At 44.2% G+C, this 18,757-nt stretch overlaps 1 protein-coding gene across 3 annotated transcripts in view; it reads right to left on the bottom strand.

Annotated features, from left to right (window-relative positions):
- SLC19A1 (solute carrier family 19 member 1) overlaps nucleotides 1-18,366 on the bottom strand; it is a 34,947-nt gene extending 16,581 nt beyond the window's left edge. The window contains exons 1-4 of one of the 3 annotated variants that reach the window (XM_068245272.1): nucleotides 18,282-18,366; nucleotides 9,685-9,940; nucleotides 3,527-4,283; nucleotides 1,098-1,290 (exon numbers count right to left, since the gene is read on the bottom strand). In XM_068245272.1, the coding sequence (XP_068101373.1) occupies nucleotides 1,098-1,290; nucleotides 3,527-4,283; nucleotides 9,685-9,940; nucleotides 18,282-18,313 (1,238 nt within the window). In that variant the 5' untranslated portion in view covers nucleotides 18,314-18,366. Of the gene's footprint in view, nucleotides 1-1,097; nucleotides 1,291-3,526; nucleotides 4,284-9,684; nucleotides 9,941-17,421; nucleotides 17,705-17,725; nucleotides 17,818-18,281 lie in introns of those variants that run through there. The other 2 variants (XM_068245274.1, XM_068245273.1) reach the window with 2 other exon arrangements.
- Nucleotides 18,367-18,757: the final 391 nt, after the last annotated feature.

Raw genomic sequence — 18,757 nt, 5'->3', positions numbered from 1 at the left:
AAGGGTTAATTAGTAACTAAGCATGTGCCCGCCCCCCAATTGCTTGGGTGTGGTGTGTTAGTTTGTGTCTATATATGTTGCACTGTCATTCCAGAAGTTTGAGCACTTGATAAAGGGCCTATGCCCGAAACCTCGTGCTATTTGTCATGCTGTATATATATCTGCGAAGAATGGAATAAATACAAGCGGTTGATATAACATCTTTCATGGGTTGAGTCCTGGATGGAATCTTTACGATTTTGGACTTTGAGATTGAGAGGTGTGATGGACCCCTCATCCCAGTAGGACTCCCCGAGATCTGCATGGTAAAACCCTGAGCGTAAGTATAAGAGATCAGCAGCACCACATAGATGTATTTAAGCTCTTTATTGCATAACGATAAAGCCCAGGGACAGTGACAGACGCTGTTTCGGAGGCAAACTCCTTCCTCAAGCTGTATAGGCTTGAGGAAGGAGTTTGCCTCCGAAACAGCGTCTGTCGCTGTCCCTGGGCTTTATCTTTATGCAATAAAGAGCTTAAATACATCTACGTGGTGCTGCTGATCTCTTCTACTTATGCTTTGGGAGCTGCTGGACTACAGCGCCATATCAGCTTAGCACACGGATACCCTCACTAGGGTGCCTATCGACTGAGGTGTAACATGGTAAAACCCTGAGGCTGGTGAACTACTTTCCACTGTAGTACAACCAATCAAAGCACATATAGAGGTGATCATGACCAGCTTATCAACAATAAAGAGTTAATAAAGCAGTTGAAGGAGGGCCCCTCTGGTCCAGTCGCTACCTTTGCAACCCCTATTGCTACGCCACCAAGTATATTGCAGCTACCAAGATGTCCAGCATTTCTTACCAAGTTAAGGTCATGTTATTCACAAGTCTATTAAATGGTAGAGCTGGTAATCTTCACGCTTGGTTAAAGGTGGTATGACGTGGCAAGTGTCTACCCTTTGCTTAAAATTGAGCTCTTTCAAAAACTATTATAAATAACACTTCTGAAGAATGACAATATGAACATTGCTCCAATCAGATGTTGGTGGATCAGATTCATAATAAATACGGTACATGTCAGCATATCCTCTCTAGAGAGCCTGCACTTACATGGCAATAGGAACCAGGAACTGGTAGGAACCCCGGAAAAGTACATAAGCCAAGTAACACACCCAGATATTTGTAGTTGTGTTCATAAGAATGAGAAGCCCAGCCTGCAAAGCAGTCACTGACCCGATGACCAATTCTGACCACAGATTCCAGCGGATCTTCAAATAGCCAGCACCAAAGGAGGTGATGGCTCCTAGTGGAGACCAAACACAAACAGGTTACTCAATTGTCTCCATTCCGTGCTGGCAGCATCTACCTCTGCACAGGTTTACTGCAATAGGCATCTAAACATTTCTAAAAAAACAAAAAAAACAAAAAAAAATTAAATACGAGTCGTGTGAGCCTGACTAGGGACAAGTCATTGTGTAAGCCTGACGGGGGCAGAGTGCACTGCCGAGTGTGTTGCAGCGTGTACCTGACCTTGCTCCGGCTTGCTTCTTCTAGTGTCCTTGGCAGCTTTCCAAACTGGCCTCTACAGTGGCGGACTAAGGGGGCAGAGGCCGGAGTGAGCCGCATATGGCAGGGGTGACATCAGAGACCTCCTACAGCCGCCTGAATGCAGAGTATTGCGAGCCGGAGAAAGCCATGCTGTTAACTCACCTGGCTCCACCGACAGAGTCCAATGATGTCCGACCTCCTGTCAACTCTTAGCTCGCCCCCTAGTGCTGGCATCTCTTTCTGCACTCCCGTAATTATGTGATGCAAAAAGGGGGAGAGCTGAGTGGTGACAGGAGATCGGACATCACTGGACTCTGTCGGTGGAGCAGGTGAGTTAACCGCACTGCTTGCTTCCAATACTATGCAGTAACTGAGTGTTAGGTGAAGGTGGGCTGCGGGCAGAGTCTAAGACATAGGTGGGGTGGGGGTACTGCATTGCTGACTGAGGTTTCCACACCCCAACTATGCCTTGGACTCTGCCAACCTTCACCTAACACTAACTGGGGCCCCTGCATACGCTGGTCTAACACTAACCTAACCTCATACCTACACCTAACACCTCCCCCCATACCTACACCTAACACTAACCCCCACCACCTATGTCTAACACTAACACCCTCACCACCACCTACGCCTAATACTAACCTCCCTTATACCTACGCCGAACAATGAAACCTCCCACACACACACCTAACCAGAGCAGTTTCCAGGTGACATCTGTTCCCCATCGTGGCACACTTTGCACGCCACACTCACTTGGGGGTGGAGTCATTTAATACCCGGCACTGGGGGTCAAATGCCCTAGGTATGCCACTGAGCCTCAAAAGCTCAGAGGTTACTAGAAGATATAAGTATGTGTTGTGGTCAGTATGGTGTACCTTGAACTCCACCCCTCCCTCCCCTCCCACCCCCCAGAGCAAACATGTATTGTGCCATTGTCTTTCCCCCCCTTCACTGTGAAGGTACAATGCATCACTGTGTACCATCGTGCATTGTGCCAATGTGATTGGTCGATTGGTCTTATTCCAAGCAGAGTACAGTTTGCATGCAAAATGGAAAAACTGGTATCTCATTGACCAACTCTATATTAGAGACAGAATTTTACTTTGCAGCTTCCCAGGTATGGGTATCTTCAAGTGAAATGCTACATTGCCTGAAGTAAAGCCACAGTCATGTTCTATTTCAAGAAGAATATATGATTCCTGCCTCCTAGTTTCTCCGGACAGTTCAAAAGACCAATCAGGAGGTAGGGTTATGGTATACATATTGTCTCATCGCCCAGTCATATGGGCACATGGTGAGTCGAATGAAAGCTCACCCTGTTGCTGCTGAAATTCCAGGCAGTGTTAAATACCATTCCCCCTCGGAGTTGCATCAGACTATAACTAGGACTGCTAAAGGTGAGTGCAACGGTGAGTGAGTGAAATGGTGGCTTTGCAACTGCAGTATTATACACATACACACACACACACACACACACACAAACACACTAAATTCAGGACTATCCTCTGGGCATATAATAAAAAAAAAATTAGACTACAAATGACTACAATTTTCTGACTGCTATTTCACCAACCTTTTATTAACCCTTACTGTGATCTTATATGACACAAGTGAGTGATGCAAACTTTTGAGACCTAATAGCAAGGGCTGTGGAGTCAGTACAAAAATTATCCAACTCCAACTTCTCTGTTTAGGAATCCACCAACTCCAGATACCCAAAATTGCTCCTACTCTGACTCCTTGAATCCACAACCCTGTCAGGGCTATGGAGTGAGTTCAAAAATCCTCCAACTCCTCAATTTATGAAACCACTGACTCTAGGTACCCAAAAATTGCTCCAACTCCTCAACTCCACAGCCCTGCTAATAGCAGGCCCATCTTTAAAAGAATCTCGTTCAGGTTTTGCTAGATAAACAGGCTCTTCAATCTTAGTAAATCAGTACCTAAGTGTTGAACTGTATTTCTTATTCAGGCAAGTGGAAACTTACCAAGAAGTGTTGAAGCAGCATCAACTCCACCATTGTATACCTTGGTATTGTCTCTGGTAGGATGGATCTCATTCCACAGAATCTGCACATAATACAGCATAAGGTAGTAGCCGGCAGAGTTAAAGATCCACCACAATGACCAGATGCGCAATCGGGGATGGCGAACAATTGACTTGAGCTCAGTGAGCATGCGAATAATCACGGAGTCTTTCCACCCGGAGCACCAGCCTACTCCTGCCTTGATTCCTGGATTCATCTTTTCCAGTTCAGAATGGTTACTTCCATTCTGCTGCTTAGAAACCGTCTTATTGAAGAAAAGGCTTTTCTTAGGGCGCCGTAGAAACAAAGTGAGGATCAATCCAAAAACCATAAAGCCCAGAGAGATGTAATTCAACATCTGAAAAGGGACACCGCCTAAAGAAACACAAAGCTGCCCCAGCACAGCACTGAAGAAGACTCCCATGAGCACCGAGGACCGGGAGTACCCAGCTGCCCGCTGAAACCTTGCAGGCTCAACCAATGAGAAGATATACGAAGAGTAAGCAACGCGGGCTGCCATGGTGATGCCATAGAAGAACTCCATGAACTGCATTGCGATGACATCAGAACCCAGGATGAGCAGTATCCACACTGCTATGTGACTGAGGGATTGCAGGACCAATACTGGTGTGTAACGTAGGTAATCCGTCAACAGGAAAACTGGCACCAATACCACCATGTAGGAGTAGCTCAGCACTGGGGTAATCTCATTGGTGACCTAGAAGGACAAGATGAAGACAGATGTACAGTAAGTAAAAAAAAAATGGAGTATGAAATACAACATATTAAACTGTCCTAAAGCGTGCTTACAATAAATTGTCTTACAGTTTATCCACCTCAGAACCCCTCTCTTATACACAAAGTAAATACAATATATTTCAGGGGGAAACACAGCACAAATGCAGACTATTCTTGTGTGACCTTTGCAGAGCTCTTGAAAGCTTTTATTTGGAAGGGTCTTCATCTTCAAAATTAAAGAGGAAATTTAACGCAGAATTTAACTTCATCACAATCAGTAGCTGATACCCCCTTTCCCGCAAGAAATCTTTCCCTTTCCATGAACTTATCTACGAAGAAGGAAAGCCCCTGCATCCTCCAGAGGCTTTCCCTTGTTATATCAGGAGGGTCTGTGTGACTACTATTGGGGTAAAAACTCTCCCAGAGTGTGAGGTCATGACCATGGTCCTGACATATTGCTGTCTGTGAACCTCGATGCGTTGTGGGAATGAACAGCTTTTTCCAACAGCCAAGCAAGCAATATCTCCCTCTGTGCATAAAACCGCAGTAACAACATTCCGTACAGATCACCTGGCAGAACTAAAGATGTCACTACCGGTGATTACTTTCAGAATTTAAATCAGGGAGAGGAAATACTTTACAGTGGGCTAACACTGGCTAAATAATCTATAAATGAAATAAAATATTGCAAAAAATAAGCAATTTTATTCATTATGTTATTTTCTCTACAGATCCTCTTTAAAGATTCTTACAATAAAAAGCATACCATTCTATTCTTTATGTTCTCCTGTGCCCCTCTGTGCTGTTTCTGCCACTCCCTGCTGCAATCCTGGCTTGTAATTAACAGGTTTAGGCAGTGTTTACAAACAAAAGACTGGCTTCTAACCAGAGTATCATAGGCTGAGAACAAGCTTACTGTGTGACTCATGCAGAGCTTGGAGGGGGTGTAAAGCTTCTGCCAATGACAAGCAGTGCTGCACATTCCAGCCTCAGCCTGACAGACTCGACAGAGGAAAGTAGATAAGATTTATTACAGAGACAGTGCAAGTAGGAAAGGCTGCAGTAAAGGGGCCCATACACTTAACGATTTTCCCGCCGATATACAGCCATTTCGATCACAGTGATCGAAACGGCTGTGAAATCGCCGCGCACACCGCTGACAGAATGATGGATTTCCGTCCGAAATCCATCATTCCTGTCGACTCCCGTCGATCCATCCGTGCGGAAGATTTTTTTCGAGCGCCGGCGGGTCGGGAGTGCGTCGATAGCTGCATTCGAATGCCCGACGACCGATGCAATACAGCGGCAATACATTACCTGTTCCGCCAGCACGAGTCCAGCTGTCACCGCTGCTCTGTCTCCGCACTGGTCTGGTATGCGGCATGCTTCACTTCTTCCTGCCCGGCAGGAAGTTTAAACAGTAGAGCGCCCTCTACTGTTTAAACTCCTGCCGGGCAGGAAGAAGTGAAGCATGCCGGAGACCAGACCAGCGTGGAGACAGAGCAGCGGTGACAGCGGGAATTGCGCCGGCGGAACAGGTAATGTATGCGGGGCGGGGAGCGGCGGCGGCAGCACCACCACCATCACCACAGATTGTGAACGCTTTCAGGCTGAAATCGGTTCACAATCTGTTTGCAGTAAAGGTGGCCATACAATCCCTCTCTGATCAGATTCGATTTAAGAGGGATCTATCTGTTGGTCGAATCTGATGACAAATCGACCAGAGTATGGCTACCTTTAGACAGACCACATTAGAACAGTAATAGGAACTTATAGGACAGAAGAAATAAGGCTCAAAAATTTGTTAGTCTCTTTAAGTATGCCAGGGCATTAGGTTTCTGGTTAGTTTTGGTGGAGACGCATGGCGTACAGATGGTGGGAGCTATCACTCTTCAATCAAACCGGAATGCCACACGTATAGTTGTCATGATTACAGTAGATGTACAGCACTGTACATTAGTGACAAAAAAAAATTATTTTAAAACCTGTGTCTTTTTTCTTTTAACTTTTCTTTAACACCTAAAGTACCATAAAAATCACTCTTTGCAAGAGTTTGCAAGTATGGCCGCACCAGCGCGTTAGCACAGAGCCACTTGTTGATGAGTGGCTCTGGCTTACTGCACTCGTACACAGCGGGGGCCGGGGCCACAATAAAATATCCAACAAGTGCTTATCAGATACATTCCAGGGGTCCATATGCACAGCAAGAGGTGGAGGTGAGGAGGTCAAGTGAAAGCCTCTGGAGGATCCAGGGGCTTTCCTTCTTCGTAGATAAGTATCTTTCTCTTTTGTTTCAATCTGCCTCAGGTACACCTTAAGGCTGTGTACACATTAGAGGATCTGTAGCCAATCCTTCAGGTATTTCATAATTATAATAGATTTACTGAAATGTAATTGACCAGATAGAAATGGCAAACCAACATACACATTTGTACAATGGTTCTACTGTTTCATCATTTGAATCCCAAGACTCCCTCAGTTGCACACAGGGTAGTGGATCTTGGGGAGTCCAGCAAACAGGTCCAAAGCAGGGGGGAAAGACAGAGCCACTTAATTACTCTCCACAGCCAAGTACTGGTAACATGCCATGTCCCACCCATACTAGCACCATCCTACACACCCCAAAGATTTCTGCAGAACCAATAGCCATTGACTACTAACACATACAAATATTAAACGCCTTTTCTGATTGGCCAGCAGAAGAGTTCACCCCCTATTAACATTTTAGCAGCCATTATTATTATTTAGAGACTTGCAAGTGCTCCAGGCCAATTTATTCTAGCACATTTTTTTAAATTTCTTATTGGTTATTTTTCCCTGCTTCTAATGAGTACAGCTTTTATGTTTTTTTATGGCCACTTGTCACTAGGTGGCAGTGTGAGACAATAACAGAGGTCTTCTGCTTTCAGTTTCTATATTTTCTGCTAGTAGAGAGAGAGAGATCAAAGCATTTCAAGAATTTACAGCACGAGTTCTGCCGAATAAGGTTAAAAGCAGTACACTTATCTGAAACAAGATAACTCTATTGAAATTGCTAATGATTTAACAGATGGCTTAGGCATTTTGATTAGATTCGATTTTTAATCAGTCAGGCATGAATATTGCATCCTATGTGCTAGCCCTACAATTCATGCAGCTACCATGGATGTAAGAAGGTCATAGGAGAGGATTTCAGCCATCTCATATTGGTGTATAGTCCAGGGGTCTCAAACTCAATTTACCTGGGGGCCGCAGGAGGCAAAGTCAGGATAAGGCTGAGCCGCATAAGGGATTTCACGTATCCCCGCCGCAAAACGAGGGCTGCAGAGCCCACAAATCGCCCGGGGGGCAATCCGCCGGCATTTCCTGGAAGGGGCAGAGCTTTCAGCTTCGCCCCTCCTGACATCAATCGCGGCGGATCGCCGCCTCTGCCCGCCCCTCTCACTCTTCCTTCACAGAGAGGAGCGGGGAGAGGCGGCGATTGACATCAGGAGGAGCAGAGCTACAGCTGGAAGCTCTGCCCCTCAGCGCAGTAGTGGATGTTTGCCCGAGGGATTTGGGGGCTCTGCAGCCCTCGTTTAGCGGCGGGGATGCGGCGGATCACTTGGGAGCACTGAAGTGAACTACAAGGTAAAATAGGCAAAAATAGTTCGCTTCCGAGTCTCTTTTGCTTTTGCCGGCGGGGGCCACAAAATATTGTATCGAGGGCCACAAATGGCCCGCGGGCCGCGAGTTTGAGAACCCTGGCACTTCCACTGACAACAGAAATCTCTCAAAGTTATAAGCACATTATTTTATTTTGTAGCTGTTCCAAATACTTTGTTCTTGTGGCTTTTTCAGCTTTTACAAACTGTAAAGATTTCTTAATGATAAAAAACGTTGTTGTTTGGTAGTCACACTTATTTAACAGCATATACTATCTAAATACAGGAAGCACTGAGATTCACAGGACTGTAACCAAATGACTGGAGTCTGGTTTTAAGGAACGGACAAAGGTTATAGTTCGCATGCCTTCACAGCAGTTTGCTGCTTACAGCTTTCCTCATTATGCAAAGCATTTGCAAAATCCTACCGCACAGCAGCTAAATACCCAGATTACTCACTAATGAATCATTATTTTGCACCATCAGGAAAAGCTTACTCCAAGGACTACAGTTCTTTTCTGAGCTACACAACGATCAGCCAAAATATACAAACCAGCTACCTGCCATGCTGAGGAATAGTTTCTAGAAGACCTCAGAAGATGCCCTGTGATATCTAACACCAAGGCGTTAGCAGAAGAGTTTAATCATAATGTCTCTACTGGATTCTAGGGACAACATGGTTCAAAGCCACCAAACCTATCTGTATGTTGGGTGATCAAACTTAGGGCTCTTGAGGATGTTTGACGTATGTTACAGCCTTTTCCTTATATCCCATATAACCCAACCTGCCTTAGTTTTAAAGTAATGTAATCTTTGTAATAAGATGCCGTCTCTCCAATTTCACTGTGTAGTTATAGCTGGCTGCACTTATTTACATTATCATATCTTCACCTCGAAAGCAAGAGGTTCCGAGAGAAGTCTCATGGAAGGGACAAGGCTTCTCTGTAATACTAAATGCTGCTGCTGACAGTCAGTCCCAGACAACATGTTACCACCTGCCCTCATGCCCACTTTTATTCACTTTTGACAGCAAGGGAGATGTGTAGGACATAACTCCTACCAGTAAAATCATCGAATAATGCTCCAGGACAAGCAAACAGAGAGATTTTACCATTTAGGATTCTGTTCTTAGAGAAGCTTATTTGTGGCAGCCTTGGGGAAAATCACGTGTGTGTACAGATGTCCCCCAAAGACATTCGTCCCACCTCCCTTCCTATAGCAACAGGTACAAGGAATCTCTACAGGGCTCAGCACCCAAAGTGAAAATAGGTTTGGGAAAATGATCAATACACGAAACAGGTTACCGCAAACCTGTCATGTGAAAAGTGCATACATCCAAACATGAATTCTATAGTAACTGGTTTTCAAAAAAGACAAATAAAACTAATGACAGACAATAGACGACGGATAGTGGCAGATAATGAATAATGTGTAGTGACAAAAACTTGGTGTGTGGTGACAGACAGTGGGTGACAGGTAGCAAAAGAGGAACAGCTATGGGGTGATAGTGACAGATAGTGAATGGCAGGCAGGGGTGAGTATTGGCTAGTGGCAAATAGTGGGTAGTGACAGATAGTGGGAAAGAGTGGCTAATGACAGATAGTGTGGGGTTGGAAGTGATAGTGGAGTGGGTGAATGGTAGTGAGTGACGGGGTGCCAGGCCAATGTCCACCTCTGCCTACTACCATAGAAAAGAACAAGACATAGTAAAGAAAAAAAAAAAAAAAAAAAACACTGATCACATTTTTCTTGCCATACCTGCTCTTTGGTGAAGTTCCGCTCTGAGCTCAGTAGGTATGGTGTAATAAAGCTTTCTCCAGGACGTATCTGGGTCATGAAGCCATAGAAGCAGAGATAAAAGAGTAGAAGCTTCCATCGCTGGTCAGTAGCAGGGGGAGATGGCGGACCTTCTGATGGAGTCTGAGGTTCATCTACTGGTAACTGCTGCTCCCCCTCATCTGGAGGTTCCACGTTCTCACTCCTTTCACAGTCTGAACCCATCTGCATGTTATACCTGAAGAAATATGGCCATCAATACAGATTCTATGCATTGCTGATCCACACCCTAAAGCTTCACACTCTACTCTTGTCCATCAAAATGATCAGTTATGATTGTTTTAGGTGACAATACGTTTTTTTCCCATACAGACACGAACGAGTAGCATATGGTGAACAAAATGGAGGAGGCGAGGGGGAGGAGCTACAGGATGCATCCTGGTGTGAGTGAATGTAATAGCCACCAAGCTCAACTATCCAACCCAGCTGACAACTAGCCTTTCAAACAATTCCAGATGGGGGAACAATTGTACAGACCTCAGGCTGTCAACTGAAACAATCATTAAAGAACAAGCGACACCCATGCTAACCTAGAAATAAAAAACACATATATAAGTAGATAAATACTACTTCTACTTATATAACAGATGCATTGTGCTATCCATGTAATGATTCCTGTGAATTTTACAAAGGAAAAGCAGAAAATCCTAGTCTAGGCAGTGGCCATCTTGCCAAGCTAATGCTGACATCATATCCTCCCTGACTATTGTTTTCCCCCCCTCCCTTCTCTTGCTCATTGTGTATTCATTAGCTGCCCTCCTCCCAGAGTCTTTTTTTTATTTACACATCCAATCAGTGAGTCACTTCAGCCTTGCTTGTAAACACAAAAGATCAGCTAGGCAGGGAAATAAAAGGAAGAGGAGGAATATATTATAGATAAAAAGAACTCCCAGCATTCAACTTTTTGGCACTAGGGCCAGTGCTCCTGTGTGATAACTCCAAACCATAACAGCAAAAAAAGTTTTGAATGCAGAATTAGCATCTTTATCACTTAATACACTCAGACCAGTTGCTGTTGAAATTTGATTTTTATGGTGACAATACCGCTTTAACAATTGGTTTGAGGAGGAATGGCTTAAAGGAGTCATCAGGGGAAAAAAAACAAAAAACAATAAAAAAAAAAAAAATCAGCCTTAAAGTGACTCTGTAACAAAAATTACAACGTTTTTTCTACCATCCTACAAGTTCCTAAACCTCTTCTAATCTGTTCTGGCTCACTGCAGAACTTTGTACTATCACGGTCTCTGTAATAAATCAATGTATCTTTCCCCTGTCAGACTTGTCGGCCTGTGTCTGGAAGGCTGCCAACTCTTCCATGCTGGTCTGTTCCTCTATGCACACTCCAGTGTGTGTTTTATTTACATAAGCCAGCAGCTTCTCTGCTATCTTATCAGTGATAGAAGAGAGCTGGATAAAAACCCTCCTCTGTTAGGCTGTGAAAGTAGCTGGCTGACACATACTGAGGAATTACAAACACAGGCACAGGCAGAGCTGTCTGCAGGAAGCCTGTAATGTTCAGTGCAGGAGAGAAGAAGGGGACAGAAGGTAAACACACAAATGATCTTTTGAGATTCAAAAGGAAAGCTGTATACAGCCTGCTTGTGTATGGATGTATTTTCTATGTGTGGACATATTGTACATCAATCTACTTCCTGTTTTGGTGGCCATTTTGTTTGTTTATAAACAAACTTTTTAAAACTGTTTTTGACTACTTTTAATGTGGCGGGGAGCTGCGAAATTGTGACAGAGGGTAATAGGAGATGTCCCCTAACGCACTGGTATGTTTACTTTTGTGCGATTTTAACAATACAGATTCTCTTTAAGGCTCATACACACGCCGTACTAAAGGCAACGACGGGTCCGTCATCACCTCCCACTGGGCGGGTTTTCAGCAGACAGTACAGTGTGTGTACAGTCTGTCGGCGGACTGATAAGGCTGTTACTGAACGATCCGCCGGGCGGATATTTGTATAGTTTAACCACTTCTCTACCACAGGGTTTTTCACCTAAAAACCACAGCAATTTTCACATTTAAGGGAGGCAAGGGTTAATGGGCTTAATGGGGGTATAATTTATTTAAAAAAAACCTCACTGATGCTGATCAGTCACTAATGCTGTGTTAGTTATCTGAGATCCTCTCACGAGTGATTTCAGTAACTGTAACAGCATAGAGACTGATGCAATGTTTACACACATTCTGCATGAATGAGCACCGTCATTGGCTTTGTGAACACATGTTCACATCAGCCAATCACGGACCAGCGGGTGCCCGACGCGTATGCACATCCGCGTGCACGCGATCACGAACGCGATCGCGCACAGCAGCAAAATAAACAGGAGTTGCCTATCTACGCCCCTGTGACTCAGGTGAAGTTTAAAGGGGCGTAGATAAGCGTGGCAGAGGTTGTTAAGTGGTTAATTAAACTGTACATAGCCATCTGTATCTGAACAGCCTCCCACCTCTTACACTTCTTCAGCGGCCCATTTTGGACTCCCTTCTTTCTGCGTGTCTCCCTCCATGGTGGGTGCACATCTGAGGCTGCCAGAAAATTGGGACATTCTGTCCATAGTCTGGGCACTGGCCTCCCCCTCAGTGCTTCAGGTTGGACACTTCTTCAGGGGCTTAGACTCCCTCCATAGTGTGTGCATATCCACTGAGGCTGCCAAGAAATGGAGGCACTTCTATCCAGTCTGGGCTCCAGCCTCCCCATCAGTGCTTCAGGTTGGACATTTCTGCCGCACTTACACTTTCATTGCATAACCGGAGTCTGGCTATGAATAGCAGTGGTGCTGTGGCAGTGGTACGGCTGCACACACATTTTTTGCTAATTGGAAGTGGTATAGATGGGCGCCAAAAATACAGGCATGCGCTAAGCTATACTATAGACAAGTGCTGGAAATGTAGGATATCGGCAGTGGCAATAGGGGATGTAAGTAGCCGGGCACTGGGGTTCAACTATTACGTATCCAAACCCTGCCTTGGCTGTAGGTTAGCTGTGGGTAGGTGAGGGGTGAGGGGGAGGTTGCTAGAAGTAGGTGGGGGAGGCCAGCACCCAAATTCTGTAGTGCCAAGGACATCTACAGTGTTCTCCCCAGAATTTGTTTCCAGCCGGGTGGCATGAAAAAGTAGCCGGGTGGCATGAAAAAGGAGCCGGGTGGGGCGAGATGAAAATGCAGGGCAACTCTGCTTACAGCATAGGAGGATGTGAGGAGCTGAACCGATGACAGCCGGGTGGTCACAAAATCTAGCCGGGTGGAGCACCCGGCTAAAAGAGCCTGGGGAGAACACTGATCTAGCCAAATGGAACAAGTATTGTGTACCAGGCAGTGGAGTTGAGACAAAAATAATCTGACTCCTCAATTTATGAAACCACCGACTCCAGGTACCCAAAATCACTGCTCCAACTCCACAGCCCTGTTCTGTACACTACTTTGCTTTTATACACAAATCATTCTGTAATGGCAGCAAAATGAAATCTTATAACAACCATCCTGATACCTATCAGGCTTGGTTCACATGGGCTTCCACTGCCATCTTTTACCGCCAGGATAGATCAACATCCGCAATGAGATGAATGGGATTATTCAGCTCAATTTACTGTCGTTTTCCAGAAATTGTGCGAACGTCTCAATCGATCGAAATTTCTAGGATGCTGCCTGTAGCGTGCCCACGACAGTTGCGTTTGGTGGCTCTGCCTGTAGCTTTTCGTATAGTTGTGTTCAGTGGTTCTGTGCTCCCCATGGGTCTCAAATGCAATGAGACAATGCTTTCCTTCATTTTTCTCGGCAGCTGGTCAAGGCTACGTTAGAAAAGAATGCAGCATGTGTACAGATGTTCTCTGAGGTCTGCCAAAGTCACTTAAAGGACAACCGAGGGGACATGTGATTTGATGAGATCGACACTTGTATGTACAGTGCCAAGCACACAAATAAGGCCATGTTCCTTTTTTCTTCCTCTGCCTGAAAGAGTTAAACATCAGGTATGCAAGTGACAGTTTCTGTCCAGGTCGGGACCGGGTCAGACTATAGCCTAACCCTCGATAAGTAATTACAGCCATAAAAGACTTCCCTGTCAGTAAATGACCTCTGAGAGCAAGAAAGAGATAAAAGGGTCAATATTTCATAGATTTGAGCTCTAGCATACTTCAGTGAAGGTGTCATTGAGCAGAGACAATGAAACAGTAAAAACTTAAAAGTAGATTTAAATATAAAACTGTGGGATATCTAAAAAAGTAATTTTAAGGAGAAGGAGGATAGATACAATTGTTTTTCTCATAAGTTTATTTTCACCTCGGATGTCCTTTAATTGTTCGGCATGCCAGATCTTTAAAGTGACAAACAGCGTCTGAGTCATTGTTTTCCTCTTTATCCGGCCTGCAGATGCCACTGATCGTCTGTTGCCTAGCGACGCATCTGTAGACCATTGTCACCTGCAGGAGCAAGCTTGACCCCAGCAAACCAAATTAAGTAAAAAAAATAAAAAAAAAAAGTATGTGTGTATGCACCTTATAACACTGTGATGTGGGACCAATACTGTCAGGGGAAACTCAATGAATCAGTTATGGCACACAGCACATGCTGCAAATCAGGCGCTGTGTACAAAACATTTGGCAGGTTGAATCATAATCCTTCTTCCTCTGTTGCTGACAGAAACAAACAGAAGCCGGCCCCACTTTTTACAGGTCTGTCTTGAAGCTCATAATACAGATAATGTGGATTGCAGGGCTCGGGTCTCAAAATATATCACAGGGGCTTTACTACATATTCAGGATCTGCATCAACTGACATGCCCAATTCTAGAGCAGCCCTGCTTGGGAAGTTCTTTTGACTGTCGACAGTATTACTGGGAAGCAGGAAATGTTGGTGCCCGCTATCGGTGCAAGTTTGGGTGCCGCCATAAGTGCCCATTGAAATATCAGTCATGGTGGGAAATGTGAGAGCCCACGGCAGCAAATCAAAATACGGCTACAAATAGCGGGAGATATATTTTACTATTGGCAATTTCACTGTAACACAGAATATTGCTGTATTAGCCGATATTCTACTAACTACTTTTCTAGGTGCCCAAATTTACAAGCGCCATTTTTTTATGTTTGCGTACTATTGAATTACAGATTACACCACAGTTTTAACAATGTATACATAGCTATATGTACCACAGTGCTCTGGGCCCTACTGCCCTAAATAACCCAACCTTTGCCTCAGACTGGCGTGTTTATGGTCTTACTATTTGTACTGTTCAGTCAGCGTGACTAAACTTCCAGATTAAGCAGACAACAACATACTTCATAGTAATTGATTAGGGATAAAGGGATCAATGCACCGCACATTTGAATTTGAGCAGATTTACGCTACGTTTTTAGTGAAAGCTGCATTGTGTTCTCTGGTAAAAACAAAACGCAACGGAATGAATAAGTCAAGCCACGTATTATGCGACCTTTAGGTTGAATACAGTGAAGCATACAGTCAATAAAGGGTATGCTTAACTGCCTTTGTGATGTGGTAATGCACTGATAATGTAGTAAGTTGGTTAGCAACACACACTGAAGAAACTGCAAGGCTGATTTCACTATCTGTTGTCCTTCAGAAGAGTAACAAGGAAAATGGGAACTCATGTGCATTCTGTAACAAGAGTACCATTGCCATTGTCGCAAAAAATACAATTTAACCTCTTGCTCTGGAAATTCATAACTGGTCTAAAACTGAAATAGAAACATAACTTAACATTAAAGTGGTTTCAGCGCCCTCCTGAAATTAAAAGGGACAGTAAACTACCGGTACATACAGACACCGGATTTCTGTAAAAATCGTACAGGTGTCCCTCAAAGCCATTAATAGTGATGTTGCATCACTAAGGACACTTATTTTTTCATCTACACCAAAAACCGCTAGCGGATCCGCAAACGCTAGTGGTTTCTGAAGCAGTTTTTCAGATAGATTCTATGCATGTTTAGAGTGCATATCTAAACATGCCTAGCTTTTTTTTAGAACGTTTTTGTGTAGCATTTTTTATATTTTGTTACAGTACGGTTGTAACTGAACAGCTACTGTAACAAAAACGCTTGGAAAAACGCTCTGATCAAGCGTTTTTCAGAGCGGTTTTCCCCTTTCCGATAGCTGAGGAGCTCTGGGCCCCGATGCAAGTTTTACAATGGGGATCCCCAAGCACTCTATACATAACAATTGATACGGAGCACCAAAACCTGCCAAGGACAACACAGTGTCAGAGGTGCAAGAAAGGTATGGGGAACCGGAGCAGTGCTTTTCAGCGCTGCTAGATTTGGGCGCCTCCATAGACTTCAATAGGAATCATTTCTATTGAAGCGCTCAGTGAGTAACGTCGGCTCCGTCAGAAGACGGAGCCGAAGTTGCTTAAAAACATAATAATTTGGCCTCCAGCAATCGCTGGAAGCCGAATTATTTCATTCCCCCACTATCCATGTCGGCCTGGAGGGGAAATAGTAATTAAATCGGCCCAGACTTGTGCAGAAGCAGGATCAGCCATATACCGCTGTATCCTGCGCCCAAGTCTACCGGCGCCGATTTCAAATGTACTCTGGGGAACAGCTTGTTAATGATTAAAAATGCTCAGAACCGCTCTTGGTGTGCACCAGCCCTTAGAATGCACGGCGGATTACCACTTACTTGTCTTCCCTCCTCTCCATGAAACAAAACATGCTGCCAAACAGTGTGTCTGTACAACAGTCATCTCTAGCTTGTTCCCAGAAACAAGTTTTGTAGATGACAGTTATTGAAAGTGTGTAGGATGCTTAAAAATGTAGCTACACAGCCATTGTAAATGTTCATTTTAATTGAAAATCCTGTGTGCCATGCATGAGACTGCAGTACTTCCCTGCAAATTTGACACTGCTCAATGCAAAACAAATCAGCCACATGTTCACAATGTTGTTTGAATGACGCTGTTCTTTTGGATGCGCATACTGTCTTTTCTGCTTGTGCATGCATTATTTAAATGAGTTGGTCATTTGCAATATCGGTGTGCAGAAATGATAAAACTTTTCAACATCGCAGTTAAAGTCGTTTCTGCGATGTTGGTTGTCTGTTTACCACTTTTGTTGTGCGTGTGTACAGGACATAAAGCTAACCTGCCTATGACAGGCTTCATAGCTTATAACGCTGAGCCTTCATTCTTTTCTCAACACACAAACCATACCTCCCAACCTTTAGAGATGAGAAAGAGGGACACTTAAGCTACACCCCTGCCACAATCACACCCCCTAGTCGCACATACCATAAAGATTTCATAAGACAAATATGTTGTTTTATAATTCAAACCACACTGGTCCTTTCTATCCTGGTTCATTTTCCTTCATATTCACATTTTAAAATTTGTAATATATCAATTTCAAGGATGGGAATAACGTTTAAAGTCAAACACATTTTTAGTAGAGAAATATATAGATTTACAATAGAAAGAGGGACAAAGTTCTGAAAGCGGGACACATAAGGAGGAAAGAGGGACACATGAGGAGGAAAGAGGGACACATGAGGAGGAAAGAGGGACAGGGCTCCCAAAGAGGGACTGTCCCTCCGAAAGAGGGACAGTTGGGAGCTATGCACAAATAACACTTTTAATGTATCCTTCATGCCACTAACCTGATGAAGCATGAATACAATACAACGTCCATGGATACTTACATATTCCTCTAGCAGCAAGGTGTCCTGGCTCTGGTGGTTTGGCATGTGGAGCATCTGCTGTGCCATGTGCAGCACCCTCTCACCCTGCCTGCACTGCTCTGCCCATAGATCTGTTGCCCACATATGCATGATAGTGTCACCCCGGGTCTCTCATCCAGCTGCACAGTCCCATGGTCATTGTCACTCCAGCTGTCCCCTGCAGTCCCCCAGATGTGTCCAGCCCTGTCACTCAGCTGTCAATCTGCGTGCTCTTCTCTCCAGCACAGTCACTGTCACCCCCCGTCAGGTCACGGCACATACTCACTTGTTGTTTCCCTCTCTGTCACAAACACGCTGTCACGATGTCCCTGTTCTGATCACAAGAGTCCAGCATACACTGCGACTACATTTCCCGCAATCCCCTACCAGACTACATCTCCCAGCATGCCTCCTTCAAGAAAACTTTATTGAAGGGGGAGGAGGAGGAGCACAGGCGCACGTGGTTTGCAGCGACAGTGAGCTGAGCTCTATAGTCAGAGAGACAACAACGCGTAGCTGTGAGGCATGCAGAAGTGTTTGTCGGCAGCAGGGAGGAGTCTCCTCATATAGAAATGTGACTGCTCGGGCATGGTTACGAGCTTCAGTTCTAGCAGACATTTCCCAACTCTTTTACTTTTCACTGATTTTCTGGCAGCTCTTCCTGCTATATGGAGCCTCTGGTTGAGGAAAATCTTATGACCACACACTGGCCTGTTACTTAAAGGACCTCTTTCAGGAAAATCTTACAATTTTAAATACATGTAAACACATACAAATAAGTACTTTTCTTCCAAAGTAAAATGAGCCATACATTACTTTTCTCCTATGTTGCTGTCACTTACAGTAGGTAGTAGAAATCTGACATTACCAACATATTTTAGACTAGCCCATCTTCTTATGGGGGGATTATCAGGATTGTCTTTATTTTAAAAGCACTTAGTGAATGGCAGTTGCTCCGTCCAACTGCCAAAAAAGTGTGCAGTGAGCAGGGAGGTTGGCCAGCATCTTTGTATAAATCTTTTTCAGGGAATGTCTTTATAAAGAATAAAGGCCATGCAGAGAATCCCCTATGGAGAGATGGACTTGCCCAAAATCTGTCGGTAATGTCAGATTTCTAATATGTGACAGCAAAATAGGAGAGAAGTAATTTATGGCTCATTTTACTCTGGAAGAAAAGGAATTCTTAATTGTGTGTGTTTTAAATGTTAAGATTTCATGACAGTTCATCTTTAAAGTATGCTGAAAGAAAAACCTTGACCAAAATATATTAAAAATGCAGATACTTACATAAAGTAGAGTGACCAGATTTTTGTAGGTC

Source organism: Hyperolius riggenbachi, chromosome 7, assembly GCF_040937935.1.
Source record: "Hyperolius riggenbachi isolate aHypRig1 chromosome 7, aHypRig1.pri, whole genome shotgun sequence".
Classification (NCBI taxonomy): Eukaryota; Metazoa; Chordata; class Amphibia; order Anura; family Hyperoliidae; genus Hyperolius; species Hyperolius riggenbachi.
Note: the sequence above shows the minus strand (reverse complement) of the source record. Positions and strands in the feature narration are given on the sequence as shown.